The sequence below is a fragment of the Cervus elaphus genome, chromosome 13, assembly GCF_910594005.1.
Source record: "Cervus elaphus chromosome 13, mCerEla1.1, whole genome shotgun sequence".
Classification (NCBI taxonomy): Eukaryota; Metazoa; Chordata; class Mammalia; order Artiodactyla; family Cervidae; genus Cervus; species Cervus elaphus.
The window spans coordinates 58,666,307-58,687,593 of NC_057827.1; the positions used below are offsets into that span (position 1 = coordinate 58,666,307).

The following is a 21,287-nucleotide window of genomic DNA, read 5'->3' on the forward strand; positions in this document are numbered from 1 at the left end:
AATTCCCTTGGAAATAAGTTTCATTCACTTTTATACAAAAATTAAATAGTTGTCCTTTTCATTGTAGGACTTCTCGGAGGCTTTAATTTTCAAGTGTTGATTGTGAATCTTTCTAAAAGGGATTCAGAGTTCAGATTCCCCAATCTATTAAGCAAGTGATCTCTTCTGTCTTGGAGCACTATTGGCATCTCCATGGACTGGTGTTCTGTGAAATTCTGGCCTCTACATAAAGTCCAAACTCATTTAGATGAGCAAGGCCATCAATGATGTAAAAAATTTCATTGCTGTCTGCCATATTGACACCCCTGAATCCTCAGCCCCAGCCACATTGGTCTTCTCAGCGTCCTTTGCTTCCTTATGCTTGAGGATTTCTTAGTCATCCTTTATGCTGTTGTTCAGTCACTGAGTCATGTCTGACTCTTTGCAACCCCATAAACCACAACATGCCAGACTCCTCTGTCCTCAACAATCTCCTGGAGTTTGCTCAAATTCATGTTGATTGAGTCAGTGATGCTATCTAACCATCTCATCCTCTGCTGCTCCCTTCTCCTTTCACCTTCAATCTTTCCTAGCATCAAGGTCTTTTCCAATGAGTCAGATCTTTGCATGAGACGGCCAAAGTATTGAAGCTTCAACTTCAGCATTAGTCCTTCCAATGAATATTCAGGGTTGATTTCCTTTAGGACTGACTGGTTTGATCCCCTTGTAGTCCAAGGGATTCTCAAGAGTCTTCTCCAGCACCACAATTTGTAAACATCAATTCTTCAGCACTCAGTCTTCTTTAGGGTACAACTCTCACATCCATATATGACTGCTGGAAAAATTACAGCTTTGATTATACAGACCTTTGTCAACAAAGTGATGTCTCTGCTTTTTAATATGTTGTCAATATTTGTCAGAGCTTTCCTTGCAAGGAGTAAGCGTCTTTCAATTTCATGACTGCAGTCACCATCCACAGTGATTTTGGAACCTAAGAAAAGAAAATCTGTCACTGCTTCTACTTTTCCCCCTTCTATTTACCATGAAGTGATGGGACCAGACGCCGTGATCTTAGTTTTTTTAACTTGAATTTCAAGCCAGCTTTTTCACTCTCCTCATTCACGATAATCAAGAGGCTCTTTAGTTCCTCTTCACTTTCTGCCAGTAGAGTGGTATTATCTGCACGTCTGAGATTGTTGGTATTTCTCCCAGAAATCTTAATTCTAGCTCATGATTCATCCAGCCCAGCATTTCACATGATGTACTCGGTATAGAAGTTAAATAAGCAAGTGACAACATTCAGCCTTCACGTACTTCTTTCCCAATTTTGAAGCAGTCTGTTGTTCCATGCCCGGACTAGTTCTAACTGTTGCTTCTTGACCTGCATGCAAGTTTCTCAGGAGACAGTAAAGTAATCTGGTACTCCCATCTCTTTTAAGACTTTTCCACAGTTTGTTGTGATCCACATAGTCAAAGGCTTTAGCACAGTCAATGAAGCAGATGCTTTTTTGGAACTTCCTTTGCTTTCTCTATGATACAATGAATATTGGCAATTTGATCTCTGGTTCCTCTGCCTTTTCTAAACCAAGTTTGTACATCTGGAAGTTCTCGGTTGATGTGCTGCTGAAGCCTAGCTTGAAGGATTTTGAGCATAACCTTGCTAGCATGTAAAATGAGTGCAACTGGATGGCGGTTTGAACATTCTTTGGCATTGCCCTTCTTTGGGACTGGAATGAAAAGCCAACCTTTTCCAGTTCTGTGGCCACTGCCGAGTTTTCCAAATTTGCCAACACATTGAGTGCAACACTTGAACAGCATCATCTTTTAGGATTTGAAATAGCTCAGATGGAATTCTGTCACCTCCACTAGCTTTGTTCATAGTAATGCTTCCTAAAGTCTGGCTCTAGGAGAGTGACCACACTATCATGGTTATCCAGGTCATTAAGATTTTTTTTGCATAGTTCATCTATGTATTCCTGCCACCTTATTCTCTTCTGCTTCTGTTAGGTCCTTGATGTTTCTGTCTTTTATTGTGCACATCCTTGCATGAAATGTTCCCTTGATATCTCCAGTTTTCTTGAAGAGATCTCTAGCCTTTCCCATTCTGTTTTCCTCTATTTCTTTGCACTGTTCATTTAACAAGGCCTTCTTATCTCTTCTTGCCATTCTCCAGAACTCTGCATTCAGTTGGATATATCTTTCCCTTTCTCCCTTGCTTTTTGCTTCTCTTCTTTACTCAGTTGCTTGTAAAGCCTCTTCAGACAGCCATTTTTCCTTCTTGCATTTCTTTTTCTTTGGGATGGTTTTGGTTACTGCCTCCTGTACAATGTTACAAACTTCCATCCATAGTTCTTCCAGCACTCTATCAGATCTAATCCCTTGAATCTATTTGTCACTTTCACTGTATAATCATAAGGGATTTGATTTCAGTCATACCTGAATAGCATAGTGGCTTTCCCTACTTTCTTCAACTTAAGCCTGAATTTTGCAATAAGGAGTTCATGATCTGAGCCAAAGTCAGCTTCCGGTCTTGTTTTTGCTGACTGTATAGAGCTTCTCCATCTTCAGTTGCAAAGAACATAATGAATATGATTTTGGTATTGACCATCTGGTGCCAACAAAGGTCCGTCTAGTCAAGGCTATGGTTTTTCCAGTGGTCATGTATGATTGTGAGAGTTGAACTGTGAAGAAAACTGAGCACTGAAGAATTGATGCTTTTGAACTGTGGTGTTGGAGAAGACTCTTGAGAGTCCCTTGGACAGCAAGGAGATCCAACCAGTCCATCCTAAAGAGATCAGTCCTGGGTGTTCATTGGAAGGACTGATGCTGAAGCTGAAACTCCAATACTTTTGGCCACCTCATGCAGAGAGTTGACTCATTGGAAAAGACCCTGATGCTGGGAAGGATTGAGGGTGGGAGGAGAAGGGGATGACAGAGGATGAGGTGGCTGGATGGCATCACCAACTCGATGGACATGAGTTTGGGTAAACTCCAGGAGTTGGTGACGGATAGGGAGGCCTGGCGTGCTGCGATTCATGGGGTCACAAAGAGTCGGACATGACTGAACGACTGAACTGAACTGATGTCCATGTGTAGAGTGGTCTCTTGGATTGTTGGGAAAGGGTATTTGCTATGACCACTATGTTTTCTCAATAAAACTCTCCATTTTGTACACCAAGGCCAAATTTGCTTGTTATTCTGGGTATCTCTTGACTTCCTATTTTTGCATTCCAATCCTCTATGATGAAAAGGACATCTTTTGTTGGTGTTAGTTCTAGAAGGTGTTGTGGGTCTTCATGTGTGTGTGTGTGTTCGTCACTCAGTCATGTCTGACTCTTTGCAACCCCATGGACTGTTGCTCATCAGGCTCCTCTGTTCACGGAATTCTCCAGGCAAGAATACTGGAATGAGTACCCAGTCCCTTCTCCAGGGGATCTTCCCAACCCAGGGATTGAACCTGGGTCTCTTGCATTGCAGGCAGATTCTTCACCACCTGAGCCATTAAAGAAGTCCTGTAGGTCTTCATAGAACCAGTCTTCTTTGGCATCAATGGCTTGGGTGTAGACTTGGATTACTGTGATATTGAATGGTTTGCCTTGGAAGCAAGCTGAGATCATTTTGTCATTTTTGAGGTTGCACCAAGTACTGCATTTCAGACTCTTTTGTTGACTATGAGGGTTACTCCATTTCTTCCAAGGGATTCTTGCCCACAGTAGTAGATATAATGGTCATCTGAATTAAATTCATCCATTCCCTTCTATTTTAGTTTACTGATTCCTAAGATGTCCGTGTTCACTCTTGCCATCTCCTGGTTGACCATATCGAATTTACCTTGATTCATGGACCCAACGTTCTTAGTTCCTATGCAATATTGTTCTTTATAGCACTGGAGTTTACTTTTACCACCAGACATACATCCACAGCTGAGAGTTGTTTCCACTTGGACCCGGATGCTTCATCCTTTCTGGAGCTATTAGTAATTGCCCCCTGCTCATACTCAGTAACATACTGGACACCTTCATTCTAGGGGGCTCATCTTTCAGCTTCATATCTTTTTGCCTTTTCATACTCTTCATGGGGTTCTCACAGCAAGAATACTGGAGTGCGTTGCCATTTCCTCTTCCAGTGGACCACAATTTGTCAGAACTCTTCACTATGACCCATCCATCTTGGGTGGCCCTGCATGGCATGGCTCATAGCTTCATTGAGTTACACAAGCCCCTTCACCGTGACAAGGCTGTGATCCATGAAGGGGGTCCTCCTTTAAGTCGCAGCTAAGTCTCAACTCCACTGTGAAAAGGGGGTGTATGGGCAAAGTTTGCTAAGATATAGGTGGATTTGAGTAAAGGCTAGTGTCCATAAAACTGCAGTATGTTCTTTATGAGAATAGTTTGGATGAATAATTCTATAAATTGTGAATCTATGAAAAGTGCTAGACTACATTTTACAAAGAACGTTGAGTTATTTTTTATGGGCAAAGCACTCTGGTCTTTAGAGATAGTGCATTGCCCGTGTTTAAACGGACTCCAGTTTTTCCCAGCCTCTGCTCCTGACGACACGAAGAATACAGGCACTATGACAATATGGACTAGGGACAAAGAGAGTGCTGGAAAGATTTTTTAAAGTGCATTTCTGGGAATGAGTAGGGGTAGCCTGGCTCCTGACCAAGGGGTGTTGTTGGAATGAAGGAAGTCAAGCCTGGAAGGGAGAAATTGGAGGTCAGAAAAGATCCTGAGAATGACTCCTCATGAAGAACATCCACAGGGAAGACCCAGAATCAAATCACTGGATAAAGATTCTTTCTATTTTGAGCAGGGAAGACAGGAGAAAAACGAGGAAAGGGAAATCGTGGCTTTGCTCAGGAAAGGATGTTCCACAGACCGGAGAGAGGTTCTGTGTGCTTGGGAGAGAAGAGGAAGGGAGGTGGAGAGAGAAGACGTCAAACTATATCCATCATTTTATACTTTGCCACTCGGACCCAGCCCTGCTTCCACTGGACAGGACCCTACCACCAACTTCCAACTTTGGGATGGAGATCAGGGCGTGGGAGTTAGGGGGCAGTGTGGAAAAAGAAAGAACAGAGGGAAGAGCATAAAGAGAAGAAATGAGAGGAGGAAGAGGAGGGGAATGAAGGATACTCCCAATCCCAAGCCCACAACCTTACTCAGAACTAAAACGAGGAAACGGAGTTCTTATTTGGGAGGAGGAACAAGAGAAGCCCCATCCTTGTCTCCATCCTTGCCCTCGTCATCCCATCTCTCAGCCTTCAGCAGGTTGTTGAGGAATCAACAAAGGAGTGGAGCAGAGCTGAGTGAAATCTGGTGAAAGTTAAAAACTAGAGCAGCCTTGAGGCAGTCTCCCAAGATGGAAGCTTGCAGCTGGAGGGAGTGAGTATGAGGAGCAGAGTCTTTATTAGCTGAGTGTTAGCAGCGTGCTGGCTCGGGATTAACTGGAAGAAGGAACTTCCTTCCCTTCCAGAGCCTGCCCCATCTCTCCAGCTGCTCCAGATGAGCAAACCGCCCCTTTTCCACGTGCCTTTATGGCCACAAAATTCTTGCAGCACACCTGCAAGCTCTTCACTGCTTACTTGAGAAAAGTCCTGGGTTTTTATGATGGAAAATGATGCCATGAGTCTTTAAAAGTGGTACTGAGGGCTCTGAGAAGGTTATACATTCCAAAGTTCCAACAGGAAAAAAGCAGGAAGCAAGAGGGGCTAGCTCTCCCCAACTCTGGCTAGATTCTGAGCTGAAAGGATCCTCTGGACTAACTGTGGTTTTACTGAAAAATGCCAATTATGATTTCAGTAGTGCCTTTGCACATAAAAACACTGCCTTTGCAGCAGTGTTACTGGCCCACAGCTCTGCTTTTCAGAAAGACTGGGAGGATGCTCTATGGAAATGCCAAGCTTGGGGTGGACACTTCTGTGGGGTCTCTTTCAGTGTGGAACTAGAAGGAAACGAAACGAAGTAAGACAACAGAAAAAATGTAAGGCTACAGGATCACTGTAAAGAGCTAATTTATTTGCAAATACCATAGCTTGGTTTAAATGTTGGGTACTTTCTTGGTAAAAATTTTTAAGAGCAGAGAACGAAGACTGTAAGAGCAATCTGTGCTCCTCTGTAACACAGGGAGTTCAACCTGGGGCGGTGCTCTGTGACAACCTAGAGGGGTGGGATGCGGGTGTGGCAGGAGGGAGGCTCACAGGGGCGGGGATATACACATAGTTATGACTGATTTGCATTGTTGTACAGCAGAAACCAATACAACAGTATAAAGCAATTATCCTCCAGTTAAAACTAAACTTAAAAAAAGAAAGGGGCAATCAAAAATAGGGTAAGTTATAAATGGTTTGTACACTAAAGCTCAGAACTCAAGGCATGTGTTTGAAAGTATAGTAGCTATCTTGTGATAGAAGCCAGTTCTGCAACATCAAATGTATTCTCAGTAGAAAGTAGGAGAGCAAGAATTAGAAAAAAGGCTCTGTTGAAACCAAAACAACCCTCCCCAAACAAAAATTACTTTAAAATGGCATTCAGCAATCCAGTGACTCTCTGGTAGCCTTAAATCAGGTTGACAAATTACCAACTTAAATCTAGATAGATATCATAAAGATCTTAATATTTGCATCTATGCACAATTTACTCCTACATTCACTTTACATTATTGCTCAAGAATATTCCAAATTCCTGGAAAAAAAGGGTTGCTAGTCACCGCCTGTCAACATGTCTTTCCTTCTTTGAGAGGACACCAACAACAATATAATAGATCATTCCTGTGTTGACACCTATTTTCTCACCCTAACGGTCGATTTCACTGATGGATGCTGGCGAAGATTCCTCACCAGGAATCATTAGCAAATCAAAGATTCTAACTAGATGCTGTCATTCTCCCACCCAGGGCCAAAAAAAATGCCGCCAAAGTAATAAATCTTGCCTCAGTGCACTCCCTTCTGTCCTGAAGCTTCTTGGTTATTATTATATTTTTTTTACAAAACATCTTTTAGTTATTTATGTCAGGGATTCTATGAAGCATCAGTGATCTGTTAAGTTAAGGCACTAAGAAATTTGAGAACAAAAACATCAACAAGAAGGAACCATCTGTATATCTGTGATAGGTGATGGGCATTGGCCAATTTCAAAACAATGAAGAGCTTTACTAAAAGTCTGCTTTTTTCCCCCTGGAGATGAAAACATTGCATTTCAAAGTACAAAACCACAGTATCCTAGAGAGAGAAAAATTTCGGCTAACATTGATTTTGTGTCTCCTTGCAGTGTTTTTAGTAACTCCTAAGCAGAAGCATCTTAATCTAAATTTTAAACACATGCCTGAGGATGTTCGTAAGAATTTTTGTTGTATGAAATAGGTATGTCTTAATAATTATGAGAATCTAACCCAAATCATTTTGTTCACACTGCTAAACTGCATCCACCATGATGTATTTCAGTTAGTTTTGTCTCGGAGGCTGCATCAATCCTTAGATATTCATAAATTTCTTATCGGGACCTCTATCTGTCTTGTTCATCTCTCTGAACCCAGAAACTGGCCCAACCCAAGTGGACTGGGTGGATGCTTAACCAAACTGTGTTCTCCTCTTACAATGAAAACTTTTTACAAACAAGATTTCATGTGTTGAGAGGGGAAAAAAGAATAGCTGCTCTTCAGTCATGTCATCTCTCTCTGGGGGACCCTCAGATCACCCTCTTGGGTTACCCAGATGAAGTTTGTACACATTACAGTAAACAATCAGTCCACGAAAATACATTGAAACCACCAAATAAATGAAGTAATCAGACCAGCTGAAAAATTTTCACCATCTGGGAAAATAACACCCCAAGTGCCAAGACAGTTACCTAAGAAAATTTCTAAGTATGTTACTCAGGCCTGAGAGGCAACAGGTAGGTGGATTCCATGCCAATTAGAAAGTGTTATGATTGGCAAACCGCTGTAAAGCTCTAAAACTGCAGTTTAATGGAAACGCTGGCTGTCATTCCCAAAGTACATTTCAAGGAATCGCAGAACTTTAGAATTGAAGGCAGCTGAATGGAAGTTTTCATCCATATTGAACCCAGAAGATTAGGTGGTAACACAAGAACTTTTGCAGGTGTCCCAGTTCTTAATCTGGCATTTCTTCTACCACATAACCCTTCATTCCTCTGACGGAGCAGAACAAAGCAGAGTTCATGTGACAAGCTCCCAGCCCAGCTCAGAGATGGGGTAGAGCTGATGGGGTGGGGGGTGGGGGGGACAGGCATGGAAGGGCCTGATACCTCAGGGTCCGAGGGAACAGCCAGCCCCAGCAAACTGGAGCAGAGGGGGCACAGTGCTGAGATTCAAAGAGCAGACTTATTCCCGGTCTTATGAAAACAGTAACACCCGACTATTCTCAAAGGGTGGCGGAAACCAACAGCTTTTCAGGTTCTGGGAGCCTCTGAAACTGTTTCCCAAATGTTTGGGGTTTGGCCCTACAATACATACACGCTTTGCCCCAAGGCATCTTTCCCTTAATTTTTAGGCCCCAGTGTATTTTAAGGTAAATTGATCCCACATGCTTCTGATTCATTTACACTGAACTCATCAGGCTATGTTTGGAAAGAGCAATCCAAAGGCCAAGAAGCCCTTTGAGACTGTTTTTATGTGCCTTTTTTCTTAGAAACAGGAAGCCATGTCTTGACATGGACGAAAAGAATGCAAGCCCTCGAGACTCAGGTCTGGTTCCAAAGGTGGCCCCTCTGAAACCCAAAGGTCCTCAAATCACCAAGACAAGGCTGCCCCTCCTACTTTTTCAGAAGTTAAAGGAAACCTTACCTTCATGGTGTTATGGGCCTGAATCAGTCATTCAGAGCAGCTCGGCGCAGAGCTCACATAAGCCTTGAGCATTCTAACTCCACACCCATTCCTGACACCTAGGACTCCAACATGCAAGGGGAGCCCCAGGCCCAGAGCCACCTCTTCTCTCTGCTCTGAGGAGCTGGGCCTGCACCCTGGCAAGTCTGTAGGAAATTGCTCTTTTTATCTGAGCTGTGAAACTGGGCTGTTCAGTTGTTGATTTGTTGCTGGTGTTAACTGTTAACCGTCACTTGAACCTGACAGAGGAGGCACAGTAGGAAATGGTTTGGAAAGGGTTCCTTTTAGGGAGGAAGAAATTAACATATCCCCTCTGGCGGCTGACCAGAATCAGGAAATGTTTGACTTTGCTTCCTCTCCTTTTAGTATAAAAGAAGCCTGAAGTCTAACTCAGGCAAGATGGCTTTTTGGGATATGCGTCAAAAGTCTCAGTCTGCAGACTTTTGAACAAAGTCATCATTCTTTGCCCCAACAATTGGTGTCTCAATTCATTGACCTGTAGTGAGGACAGCAGTATGATCTTGGACTCGTAACAGGGTTGACTCCTGACATGAGACACAAAGGCAGCTGCCCTGGTCCGTTCTCCCATCTGTGACCTGCTCTGTTGACCCCCTTTATCCTTGCCTGGGGTTCCAAGACTGAAAGGAATCCAGGTCACTGACTAGGAAAAGGACAATGAACTGTACAAGTAACTGAAACGACGTTGAAGATAAAGTGGCCAGGGCTTGGTCCCAATTGTCTCCCTCTCTTTATACAATGCACTCTCAACTCCACCTACTCATGAACTTTTAAAAATTCTTAGGTCCTACCTAAGAACAAGTAAATCAGAATCTCTGGGTGTAAGGCCCAGGAAGTCAAGTTTTTGTCTTGAAAACTCCACTGGTTATCCTACTACACCATCAGGGGTGAGGGCCACTGATTTAAAGCAACCTGAATACTTTCCTGTTCTGGAAAAGTACCTGGAAATAATCCACTTCACAGAGGGTTTGGTCATTGTCTTCTAATGATTTGGGGTTGATGCTCTCCTCTCCCTCACTCCCATTATGTTTTTAATGATGATCATGCTCTCTGGAGAGCTTTTCAAGCCAGTACCCAATAAACTAAAGAGAACTAGAACCAACCCCAAAGGCTGAATCATCTCCCATGTCAAAATGAACCAAACACAAGATCTCTTCAAATATTTAATCAGTTTGGAGACCTCTGCCTTCCAACCCAGTTGGGTAAAAAGTCAAAAGAAAGCATGATGAAGGGGTCTTCAAAGAAAACACTGGGATAAAATGGAGAGGAGACTGGGTTTGGGAAGACAGAATATAACATGTGCCTTATGACCTTTTGAAGGCATTCTACCATGGATTAAAAATAATAATCATCATCAAAATGAACAAGAAAGGATTAAACAGTTATACAAATTTAAGGACAACTAAAACTTCTCTTATGGCTGAAAATACCAGACATGGCTTTGAAATAGACTCTTTAAAAACCTTTAGATCATTCTGTGGTTTCTTTCTATAGCCTTCTGTACATGCAAGAAGCAAGCTAGCTATACCCAGCGTCCCCGGGAGCTTTTGGGGGCCTTGGCAAAGAAGCAATCAGCGAGAGATAGAGAGAAGGCCTGGAGGAGGTGAGAGGAAGTGGTTCACAGTTTTAGAACGTGGACTCACACCCCCGCAAACCTATTTTCTTGGAAAACTATGGAAATAAACTGAAGGCCTTGAAAAATCACCGTCGATCTCAGGTCAGGGTGCCAGTGATAATGCTTTTCGATAACTGCGTCGTAGAAACTGGGGAAGTATGTCCTTCAAAGTGATGGGTCTATAAGAATAGAGGCGTGGTTGGGACTCATACTGACTCCTCAGGAGACGTTCAGCCGAAAAGGCCTCACGTCTGTCTCATTCTCGGGCCCTCTCTGGTTTCTCCGCTTCTCTGTCCCTTGGTGCAGTTGGAGGCAGTGTCAGAGGCTGCAGCCTGGCGCTCAGAACGGGTACTGGGACACATATATCCGCAGTCGGATCACAGAGCTGCCTCTGAAGTTGATGACGGTGTTGACTGTGATCATTTCCAAGTCCAGTTGTATGTCCCGGGGCCCTTTGATGGGGCGAGTCATCACCAGGGTGGCACTGATGGGGCCCGTTTGCTGTGGACGGAACCGGGTATACTAGTTAGAGAAGGTCTGACCGGCTGACGGAGCCAAGGGTAAGCTTGACTCTGGAAGCTGTCACACAGCAGCAAATGGTACAGATGAGCCTGTTTGCAGGAACAGGAATAGAGACGCAGACGGAGAGAACAGACGTGTGGACACAGAGCAGGGAAGGGAGCTTGGGACCAACTGGGAGAAGTATTGACATATATACAGTATCATGTGTAAAACAGAGAGAGAGAGGCTACTGTATAGCTCAGGGTACTCAGCTCGGGGCTCTGTGATGACCTACAAGGGTGGGATGAGGGTGGTGGGAGGGAGGCTCAAGAGGGAGGGGATGTGTGTATACATAAAGCTGATTCATGTTGTATAGCAGAAACTAACACATTGTAAAGCAATTATACTCCAATAATAAACTTTTTAGAAAAAGAAAACAAACAATGGTAGAGAGGGTGAGGAAAGCTGTCCTTCAGGTGACATGGCCTCTGGGACAGTCACCAAAGCCAAAGGTCAAGCGGTCTGGTCGCAGCCAGCCTCAGTAGCCCCAATCGGGGTGCTCCCCCTTGCCCACTGCCAGCAGACTGGCATCCCTTGATGCCCTCCTCCCTGACTTTGCTTCATGTTCCCCTGGCTTCTCCCTGCTGCCCCTTCAGGTCTCACTGAAACATCACCTCCTCAGAGGAGCTTCTCTGCTTTTTCCAATTTAATTCAGGTCCCTGTGACCTTCTGCCAGTGCACCCCCTACTTTACCGAGGAAGAAAAGTATTCATTATCACGTGTCATCATCCATGCTATTCACCAGGTCCACGTCTGATGTCTAGGTCCACAGTAGGCCACGAACTCTTTAAGAGCGAGGACTGGGGGTGGGTTTTCCACCCCGAGCCCTCCAGAACCCAGAATGATGCCTGGCACATGGTAAAATGTTCAGTGACTGTGTCTTGAATAAAAGAACAAACAGTTGCCTAAACTGTGTGACTCCAGGCTGTTGCTTCACTTCTCTGACACTCCTCTCTAAAAAGAGAGTTTGTACCAGATCAGCAGTTGCCAAGTAAACAGCTCCATAGCACCTGGGACACTTTTTAAACTAATAATTCCAGGGGCCCATTCCAAGATTTTCTGCTGCAGTGGATTTTTTTTGATGATGCCTGGGGAAGTGTGACTTGTTTACCAGCCTCCAGGTGGTTCCGAGTGCAGCCTCTGCTGGAGCTTCTGGCTGGACACACCGCACCCCCTGCCCTGCAGCTTCGTCACCCTGTGAATCTATCTCTGTGGTCCTGATAACTTCATCTGAGTTTTTTTCCTCCACTGAATCTTTTCCTAAAGTTTTCAAGGTGGTGAGGAAAGAGGACTGACATAACTTAGCTTCTGCTATGTGTGAAGCACTCTTCTGGCCACTTTTACGTACATATTCTCATTTAATCCTTGTAAAAGCTCTGAAAGGCCTGGCTACTCAAAGTGTGGTCCTTGGACCAGCAGTATCAGCATCACCAGGGCACTTATGAGTAATGAAAGACCTCAGCACCAGCCTAAGGCATACTAAGCCAGAAGCTGTAGCTTAATACAATCTGCAGGTGATTCATAGGCACATCAACAATTAAGGGGTGCTCATCTAAAAGCACAGGACCCAGTCTGGGGACCCTAGCTGCCATACTAAAGGTATGTCTTGTTATCCCCTTGTTCTGTTGTTCCTGTTGTGAACTGAGTCTCCATAAGTTAAGTCACTGCTTAGGGTCACTAGACCACTTATGGGCAGGGAAATGGGGTTCCATTCCAGTGCTTTTGACCGCAAACTTCGGGCCTCTTTCACTGCACAATTATCAGAAAAGACTGATACATGTTTTATTTCTCCCTAGCACTTCCCTGAAGGACAAATACTCAGAGGGCCAGGGCAACAACAAGAAAGTAGGTCCCTGGAAAGTAAATAGCACAAGGGAGCAGGACATGCTGGACAATCCCTTCCTACAAGTTGCAGCGCCCAGCACTGTGTCCAGAAACAAAGCAACAAGCTCTGCAAAATCAAGAAACTTGGCTTGTTTAAAGCCATACCAGACATTTTATCTGTCTCCATGAAGGGAGAGCTCCCCATAAAGTTCTGGACATCCCCAAGAGCTGCCACAGGTATGACAAGGGCAGGGCAGGCAGACAGGTCCCACCCCAGTAGGGGGACCTCCCCTGTCCACTGGGCTATCAGCAGCCTGACACTACACAACTTCCTCTTGGCATCAGCTCCCTCTGTTCCCGTCAGCATCCGTGCAATTGGCACCCTCTCATACAGAGGATCGCTCCGACTTCCTTGTCAACTCTTGCAAAACCTTGGAGCCCTGGGCTAGGACTTCAGAGGGTACAGCCATACAGGGAAATGCCCAGGGCATTTACAGGTCTATTATCTCACCAGCTTTTACTGTTTGCACAAACAAAGGCCAGGGGTTGAGGACCCTGAGCTGTGGGCAGGCTTGGGCAAGCTGTGGGCAAGCTGTGGGTGGGAGAGTTGCAGAGCCTGGGATAGGGAGTGGAACAGCTAGAAACTTCCCAGTTGTTCCTTTGGGCTGTCCTTGTAAATGTCTCCAGAGTGTGAGAGCATCACTGCCTCTTCTATTTGGAAGTAGTCTTAGAGGTCAACCAGTCTGATCCCCAGCAGGGTCAGATCTGCAGCAGCCTGAGAAAGGCCAGCCCACAAGCACATGGAGGACTCAAGTGCCTGCCAAGTTTGCTGAGGACAGATATCTCCCCTCCTCACTAGGCTTTTAGGGCAGACCCAGGGCATTAATGAAATAGGCCCCCCTGAGAGGCTCTGGTCATTAGTGAACTTGGTGATCACTTAGTACAAAATGATGATGGTGATGGTGGTCATGGCTGATACTCAGCATTTGGCTACGACTTGGGCTTCCCTGGTGGCTCAGCTGGTAAAGACTGCCTGCAATGTGGGAGACTCAGGTTCGATCTCTGGGTCAGGAAGATTCCTTGGAGAGGGGAAGGGCTACCCACTTCAGTATTCTTGCCTGGAGAATCCCCTGGACAGAGGAGCCTGGTGAGCTACAGTCCATGGGATGGCAAAGAGTCAGACATGACTGAGCGACTGACACTTTCCCTTTCTTTTGCATACATCTCCTTTTTAATCTTTATAACCCTACAAAGTAATGTAGCACATGGTACTAAAGCATCTGACTCCAAAAATCAAGCTTCTAGCCACTAAACTCAGATAAGTTCTCAGTATCTCTCCATTTCCAGACCATCCCAGGCACTTAGTCTACTTGAGAATCACTCCTTTGAATTGTAAATGTTTGCTGGGTTGTTTTTCCCTCCCCTCATAGTGTGGAATCCTCAGGGCAGAAGCCACGTGTTCCTAAACTCTCAGAGCTGCATATGTAGTGGAGCTGAATTAACGTCAGTGACAGAAGGTGGAGCGAATTGTGATGCCGGTGAAGGGGCCCACAGGGGAGTAGCTTGCAAACAGCCCACCTGACTGTCTGTCTTCTTGGGCCTGCCCCCACACAGGCTCAGGTTTGTCCTGAGTCAACCAGCGAGAAGGCGTTGTCTGACACAGGGCAAGCAGCCAGGCCACAGCAAGTCAGCTTTCCCTGGCCCCGTCACCTGATCTCCATGCCCTTTGGCGCAGTTTGTACCCTGAGCCCGGACTCCTTCTTCCTGTCCTAACTGTCCCTAAGTCACCTGGCCAAAGCCAGTCACCAGCTGTCTGTCCAGGTCTCAGGGAGAGGCAGAGTGCCAATGGGGGCTCATGAAAGGGATGTGTGTGTACGTGTGTGTGTGTGTGTCCCTGTGTGTATGCATGTGAGTATTTGCATGTGTGTATGTACCTGTGCTGGAGAAGGCAATGGCACCCCACTCCAGTGCTCTTGCCTGGAGAATCCCGTGGACGGAGGAGCCTGGTAGGCTGCGGTCCATGGGGTCGTGAAGAGTCGGACATGACAGCGACTTGGCTTTCACTTTTCACCTTCGTGCATTGGAGAAGGAAATGGCAACCCACTCCAGTGTTATTGCCTGGAGAATCCCAGGGACGGGGGAGCCTGGTGGGCTGCAGTCTATGGGGTCGCACGGAGTCGTACACAATAGAAGCGGCTTAGCAGCAGCAGCAGCAGCAGCAGCATCTACCTGTGCACATGAGCGACTGTGTGTGTGTGTGTGTGTACGTACAGGCGTGTGTGCATGTGTGTGTATGTTTGTGGGTATGTATGTGTGTGGCTTGCCTGCTGTGTGAAATGAAGCTCTTCCCAGGAGACTGTAACACCATCAGTGACACTCAGGGCGGCAGAGTCTGAACAGCCATCAACACCCACCCCCGACAAGATGCTGCAGTCCCTTGGGCATCTCCAACATCTCCAACCTCGCCAGGGCCCCACAGCCCACAACCTCCTAACCACAGTAGCAGAAGCCGCAGAAATGACTCTACCAATACAATCATAACCAGTGCTTATTGGACACTTTCTATTGTGATTAGACATTAAAGGAGACTTTTTTGTCATCTCAATTTTGGCTGAGACCCCACATCCTAAAGAGAAATGTGAGAGTATGTACAGATACTAGGGGCACACTGTCTGGGTTCTAATCCTGCGCTGGGATTTCCTAAGCTGTGAGATCTGGGGCAGGTTCCTTCACCTCTCGGTGTCTCAGTGCTCTCATCTGGAAAGTCAGGGAGGGCAAGCAAGCTCTAGCAGCAGTGCCCAACCTTCTGGGCACCAGAGACCGGTTTTGTGGAAGACCGGAAGGCGGGGGATGGTTTAAGGATGATTCAAGTGCATTACATTTATTGTGCACTTTATTTCTACTATGATTACATCAGCTCCACCTCAGACCATCAGGCAATAGATCCTGGAGGGTGGGGACCCCTGCCCTAGAGGACAGGGCTGTGATGAAGATGAGAGCAGTGATACATGGGAAATACTTGACATATATCCCGCACCATACAGGATCAGCTGTGACTGCTATTTGTGTAATTTTTCCTGCTGTTGTCATACAGGACTTGAAGGCCATGGCCCAGCGCCACATCTCTTACTCTGTCGCCTCCAGCCTGTATATCAGACACACTTACCAGCCCCCAAATCAAGCAAGAGGGGCTTTCAGTGTGGGCCCTATGAATTTAAGGATGCATACAGTGCACTGGACTCTCCCGGAGAAGAAAGCCCAGAGATGCTGTGCACCACGCGGGGGACAGGGGCCTGTGGGGGAGCTGGCTACTGGTGTCCTGAAGGCCCAGTGCAAGGTCTGCCCGCCAGGGTGAGGCAACACCCACACATGCAAATTTTCTGAGAGAGTGGTTTGGGGTGGCAAGCAGCCAACCAGAGGCCCTCTCCCGCACCTGGGAATGGTCAGTGCAAAGTCCTCAGGGAAGTCTCCAAAGAACCGACAAAGCATCCCATGAAAGCAAGAGCATTTGGGCCCCAGAAGAGAGCACCAGGTCCTGCCTACAATGGCAACAAGGGAGTAAGACCCTGGCCCCCCTCACCACTTCACTTCCACCATCTGTACCCCCAAAACCCCAAAGGAGGAGCCAGGTCAGCACAATCAGTGAGGAAAGGGGAAGAGGAAGGCAGGACAGAGATTCAAGCTGGCAGGGAGGGCTGGGGGAGGTGGGGACTTTACACTGATAGACTCGTGGTTGGCTTCTACCTAAAGCAGCTGGGACTTCTGACATGGGGGAGAAAGACAATTTGATAGTAACTGAGAGCATCTGTGAATCCAATGGGCTCCGCCTGAGACTCACCCAGGTGTGTGCAGATTCAAGATAGCCAGAGGAGAAAAAGAAAGTTATTGAAAGTTTCATCCTGCTTGTTTAATAAAAAACAGCTGCTCTGTGCTCCAAGCACTGTGCTAAGTAGATGATCTCATCCAGTCCCAGAGCAGATACTATCATTATCCCCTCTATACAGATAAGGATGGCTTCCCAGGTGGCACTAGGGGTACAGGACCTGTCTGCCAATGCAGGAGACATAAGAGATGCGTGTTTGATCCCTGGGTTCGGAAGATCCCCTGGAGAAGGAAATGGCAACCCACTCCAGTATTCTTGCCTGGAGAATCCCATGATCAGAGGAGCCTGGCGGACTACAGTCCATAGGGTTGCAAAGAGTCGGACACAACTGAAGTGATTTAGCATGCACAGATGAGGAAACTGAGGCTCAGAGAGATTAGAGTGTGTGTCCAAGGCCATAGGGTTGGTGAGTTGTGGAAGGAAATGAGGTGGGTCAGCCTGGCTCCACAGCCCACGACTGCGTGGCCTCCTGAGGAGGACACTGCTGCTTTGCACAGTGTGGGGAGGGAAACATTACCTCCTCCTGCAGGGAGGCTACCTGGCTTCACAGGGCCCCTACACCGGACCTGTCTTCTCTTCCCAAGAGCAGCTTTTAGGACCTTTCCAGTCAGGATCCAGCTTCCCATCCCTAAGTTCCTTCAGCCATTCCTGGGGCAGGTCTATGTGCCCTTATCCCCTCGGTGTCATGGCATCCTCAGTTGAATAAATGCTAACTAATTAGGGCCCTTCTCAAAGTCCTCCAGAGAGAGCGAGCAAACCACATACGGCTCAAAGTTTTGTGAATTTCAAGGGTCCCCTCGTCACCGTAACAATCCAGGCACTAGAGGAAGCTCTCAGGAAGGGGCCCCCCTCCTGGTCACTCGCCTGCAGAAGACGATCTCTCCCCCACCATCATGGGGCAGCTCTTACAAGTCAGCTACACAGGGAACATTTGGATCAAGGGGATTTTAGTAGGTGGTGACCTGGCCAAGACAAAGCCACTTCCTAGAGCCTCTATTCTGCTGGGGGGGAAACCTAAAGCAGCTGATACAGGTGATGGTATTTTAAATCCCCAAGAGGGGCATCTTTGTATCCTATGATTGGGACCTGCTGTGTCTGTACAGATGACAGAGGCCAGATGGGAGAATGCTGGCGGGCTGGGCTTATGCTCAAGGGGGCAGCAAGCCCACAGAGGCGGGCAGAGGTGGGTTCCGCTGGATAGCCATGGCTGATGGGAACGCAGGAAGGACTGACAGAGACACAGCCCCATCTTTTTCATCTTGAGAAGTTCCTCTACCCTCAACTCATTCCATCTTCTTACAAAGCCCGTGACCCCACTGCACTGTTCTACAGATGCTGGGTCCACAAGTGCATTATCACATGTGACCTGGCCCTGTTTGAGTCTTGTCCAAAACATATTAGTGAGGAAACAGGCATGATACTAGCTCCTGAGGCCTTTCTAATCTGTTCTAATCCTGCTTCTGAAACCTCTCTCTTTTCAGATGGTCCCAGCCCCAGAGGCAAAGACTGGAAGACAGAGGTTTGGGAGAGGGTGGAAAGAGAGCTCAGACACACGGTTCTTTCACCAGCCCACATGCTATCCCTGTCAAAGCTGTGAACTTCTGAGTCGAGTGCCCCACACTGACCCTGGAGGACCACATACTGTGTTCATTAAAAATGCAGATTCCCTGCCAGTCCAGGTTCGATGCATGATACAGGATGCTTGGAGCTGGTGCACTGGGATGACCCAGAGGGATGGGATGGGGAGGGAGGTGTGAGGGGGGTTCAGAATGGGGAACACATGTACACCCATGGCAGATTCAAGCCAATATATGGCAAAACCAATACAATGTTGTAAAGTAAAATTAATTAATTAATTTTTTTAAAAAAAGAAATGCAGATTCCTAAGGTGAATCATGGCCCCCAAGGGTATCAAGTCCTAATCCCTGGACCCTATAAATATTACCTTATATGGAAAGGGGATCTTTGCAGATGGGATTAAGTTAAGGATCTTAACACAGGGGGATTATCCTGGATTATCTGGGTAGGCCCTAAATATAATCACAAGTGACATTCTAAGAGAGGGGGGAGATTTGATACACACAGAAGAGGAGGAGGGAATGTGACAAGGATGCAGAGATTGGAGTGGTGTGGTCACAAATCAAGAAAGACTGGCAGCACCAGAAGCTGGAAGAGACAAGGAAGGGATTCTCCCCTGTAACCTCTGGAGGCAGCATGACCCTGCTGACATCTTGATTTCAGTGTGTGCCTGAGTGTGCTAAGTCACTTCAGTTGTGTCTGAATCTTTGTGACCCCATGGACTGTAGCCTGCCAGACTGCTCTGTCCATGGGATTCTCTAGGCAAAAATACTGGAGTGGGTTGCCATGCCCTCCTTCAGGGGATCTTCCTGAGCCAGGGATGAAACCCTCATCTCTTACATCTCCTGCATTGGCAGGTAGGTTCTTTACCACTAGCACCACCTGGGAAGCCCAGAGCAGTGGGTAGATTCCAGCACAGTGACAATGATTTTAGACTTCTGGCTTCCAGAATAAATTCCTATTGTCCTAAGCCACCCAAGCTGGTGACAATTTGTTACAGCAGACATCAGAAACCGATACACTAGGTCTTAGCCACCATCTTCCTTTTTTTTTTTTTTCCACCATCTTCTGAAATAAATCCTCTAGAAAGGAAGTTCTGGAATTCACTTTTTCAACAAGCATCCAAATTCACACTGAAATGTGAAAAACATCTCTATAAGACAGTGGGCTCCAAAGACACGTGATCCCTCCAGAGGTTGAGGGAAATGAAGCTCAATGATAGAAATGGTACAGTATCACATGTGTGTAATTTACAAATAATCAAACACATTTAGGATGTGTGCTCTAAAATTTGTTCCTGATAAATCCACATCAATTTATCCTGATATGGCTCAATCGATGCTAGCCAGCCAAACTTTCTCCAGTGATAGAAATGCTCTATGTCCAAGCTAATACAGCAGCCTCATGTTGCTACTGATCCCTTGGAATGTAGTTAGTGCAACGATAGAACCTAATTTTTAATTTTATTTATTTTACTTCATTTTCATTAGTTTAAATTTAAAGAACCAAATGGCTACTGTGTTGGACAACACAGGTAGAGCCCACTTCTTTGAGGAATGCCTTTAAGTTCACTGCTATGTAAGTGCCATGAAGGCAGGGATCGGGGCCATTTTGTCTACTGCTGTAGTCAGTTTCTAGAAGCAAACAGTAGGGACTTGATGCTTGTATGAGTGCTCAGTTGCTTCAGCTGTGTTGGACTCTTTTGTGACCCCATGGACTGTAGCCTGCCAGGGTCCTCTGTCCATGGAATTTTCCAGACAAGAATACTGGTGTGGATTTCCTCCTCCAGGGGATCTTCCTGTCCCAGGGACTGAACCTGTGTCTCCTACAGCTCCTGCATTAGTAGACAGTTCCTTTACCACTGAGTCACCTGGGAAGCCCAGGGACTTGAGAGAATATACGTACATAGATATAGATACATAGATATCGATATGTCTTTATCTGTAAATATAACGGAATCACTTTGCCGTACACCTGGAACTAAGACAACATTGTAAATTGTCTACACTTCAAGTTTTAAAAAATGGTTAAAAAAAAAAAAAGAACTGCAGGAAGAAAGAGACCTATGATTGCATCTTGGCCTAATCTCTCATTGCACAGATAAGGATCCTGAGGCTCACAGAGGAGAAGCAGCTTTCTCTAGGCCACTCAGAAACTGAGAGGAACCAGGACAGTGGAGTCCTGACTCCCATCCACTTTCCCCTCCCGCCTCCACACCCACTCCTCTGGGCTGCCCACTGGCCTGTTTCTAGAAGCACACTCCAGGCTAGACAACAGAACACCCTGTGGAAGATGGTGACCACCACTCAGCACCCCCTCTTACCCGCATGTAGAATTCTCTGCCCTCATTCCCAGACTTGATCTGGAAAATGTAATAAGCCCCAGGGTAGCGGGTGGTTGCTTGCATTTGGAAGATGTCAGCAGGAACAGAGCGTCCTGACACCACGTCCATATCCCGGTACAAGATGGTGAAGGGCTGGTCTCTGCAGCCAGGATTCTCAGCGGGACACATACAGCGGCTGTCGGGAAGAGAAATCATGTGAGAAAGCTGCAGATCCTTTCCAGATGCTGGTTGTACCTACCTCTGTGTTTGAAACATGGAAAAGGAGGACACCCCATTTCTACCATCCAAATGCTGTGACTGCAGAGGTCCTCTACTTCTGTCTCTGGTCTAAAAACTTCCAGCATGTAAGTGAGCCCTCTGGTTCCTAGCGAACAGCCTGTTCTGGCCAATCAGATAGCTCTGTTACTAAAGCATAAACCTGAGTTGTCTGGTTTTCAGAACACTGGGACATCCTGTAATGTACTTCAAGATGGTCACATATTTAGTTGGCAAAAGTGTGCTTCATAGCTCTTCACTTCCCAACCATCCATACTCATTGAGAAGCTTTAAAAGTGTAAAATTACAATAGATTGACGGGTCTTGAGTGGTATTTTTTATATTTTCTATTGTACTTACTCCAGTCTGTGTGGAATAGAATTGGG

The 21,287-nt window shown here is 46.2% G+C and overlaps 2 protein-coding genes across 3 annotated transcripts in view; both read right to left on the minus strand.

The window, feature by feature from the left end:
• The window catches only part of TC2N (tandem C2 domains, nuclear), a 70,535-nt gene extending 60,698 nt beyond the window's left edge, over positions 1-9,837 (minus strand). The window contains exon 1 of the mRNA XM_043921529.1: positions 8,785-9,837. The gene's annotated coding sequence lies outside the window, so the exon portion shown is untranslated. The remainder of the gene's footprint in view (positions 1-8,784) is intronic.
• A 154-nt stretch (positions 9,838-9,991) lies between these two features.
• The window catches only part of FBLN5 (fibulin 5), an 86,373-nt gene continuing 75,077 nt past the window's right edge, over positions 9,992-21,287 (minus strand). For both annotated transcript variants that reach the window (XM_043921532.1, XM_043921531.1), the window contains exons 10-11: positions 20,626-20,821; positions 9,992-10,957 (exon numbers count right to left, since the gene is read on the minus strand). In XM_043921532.1, coding sequence (XP_043777467.1) covers positions 10,796-10,957; positions 20,626-20,821 — 358 coding nt within the window. In that variant the 3' untranslated portion in view covers positions 9,992-10,795. The remainder of the gene's footprint in view (positions 10,958-20,625; positions 20,822-21,287) is intronic.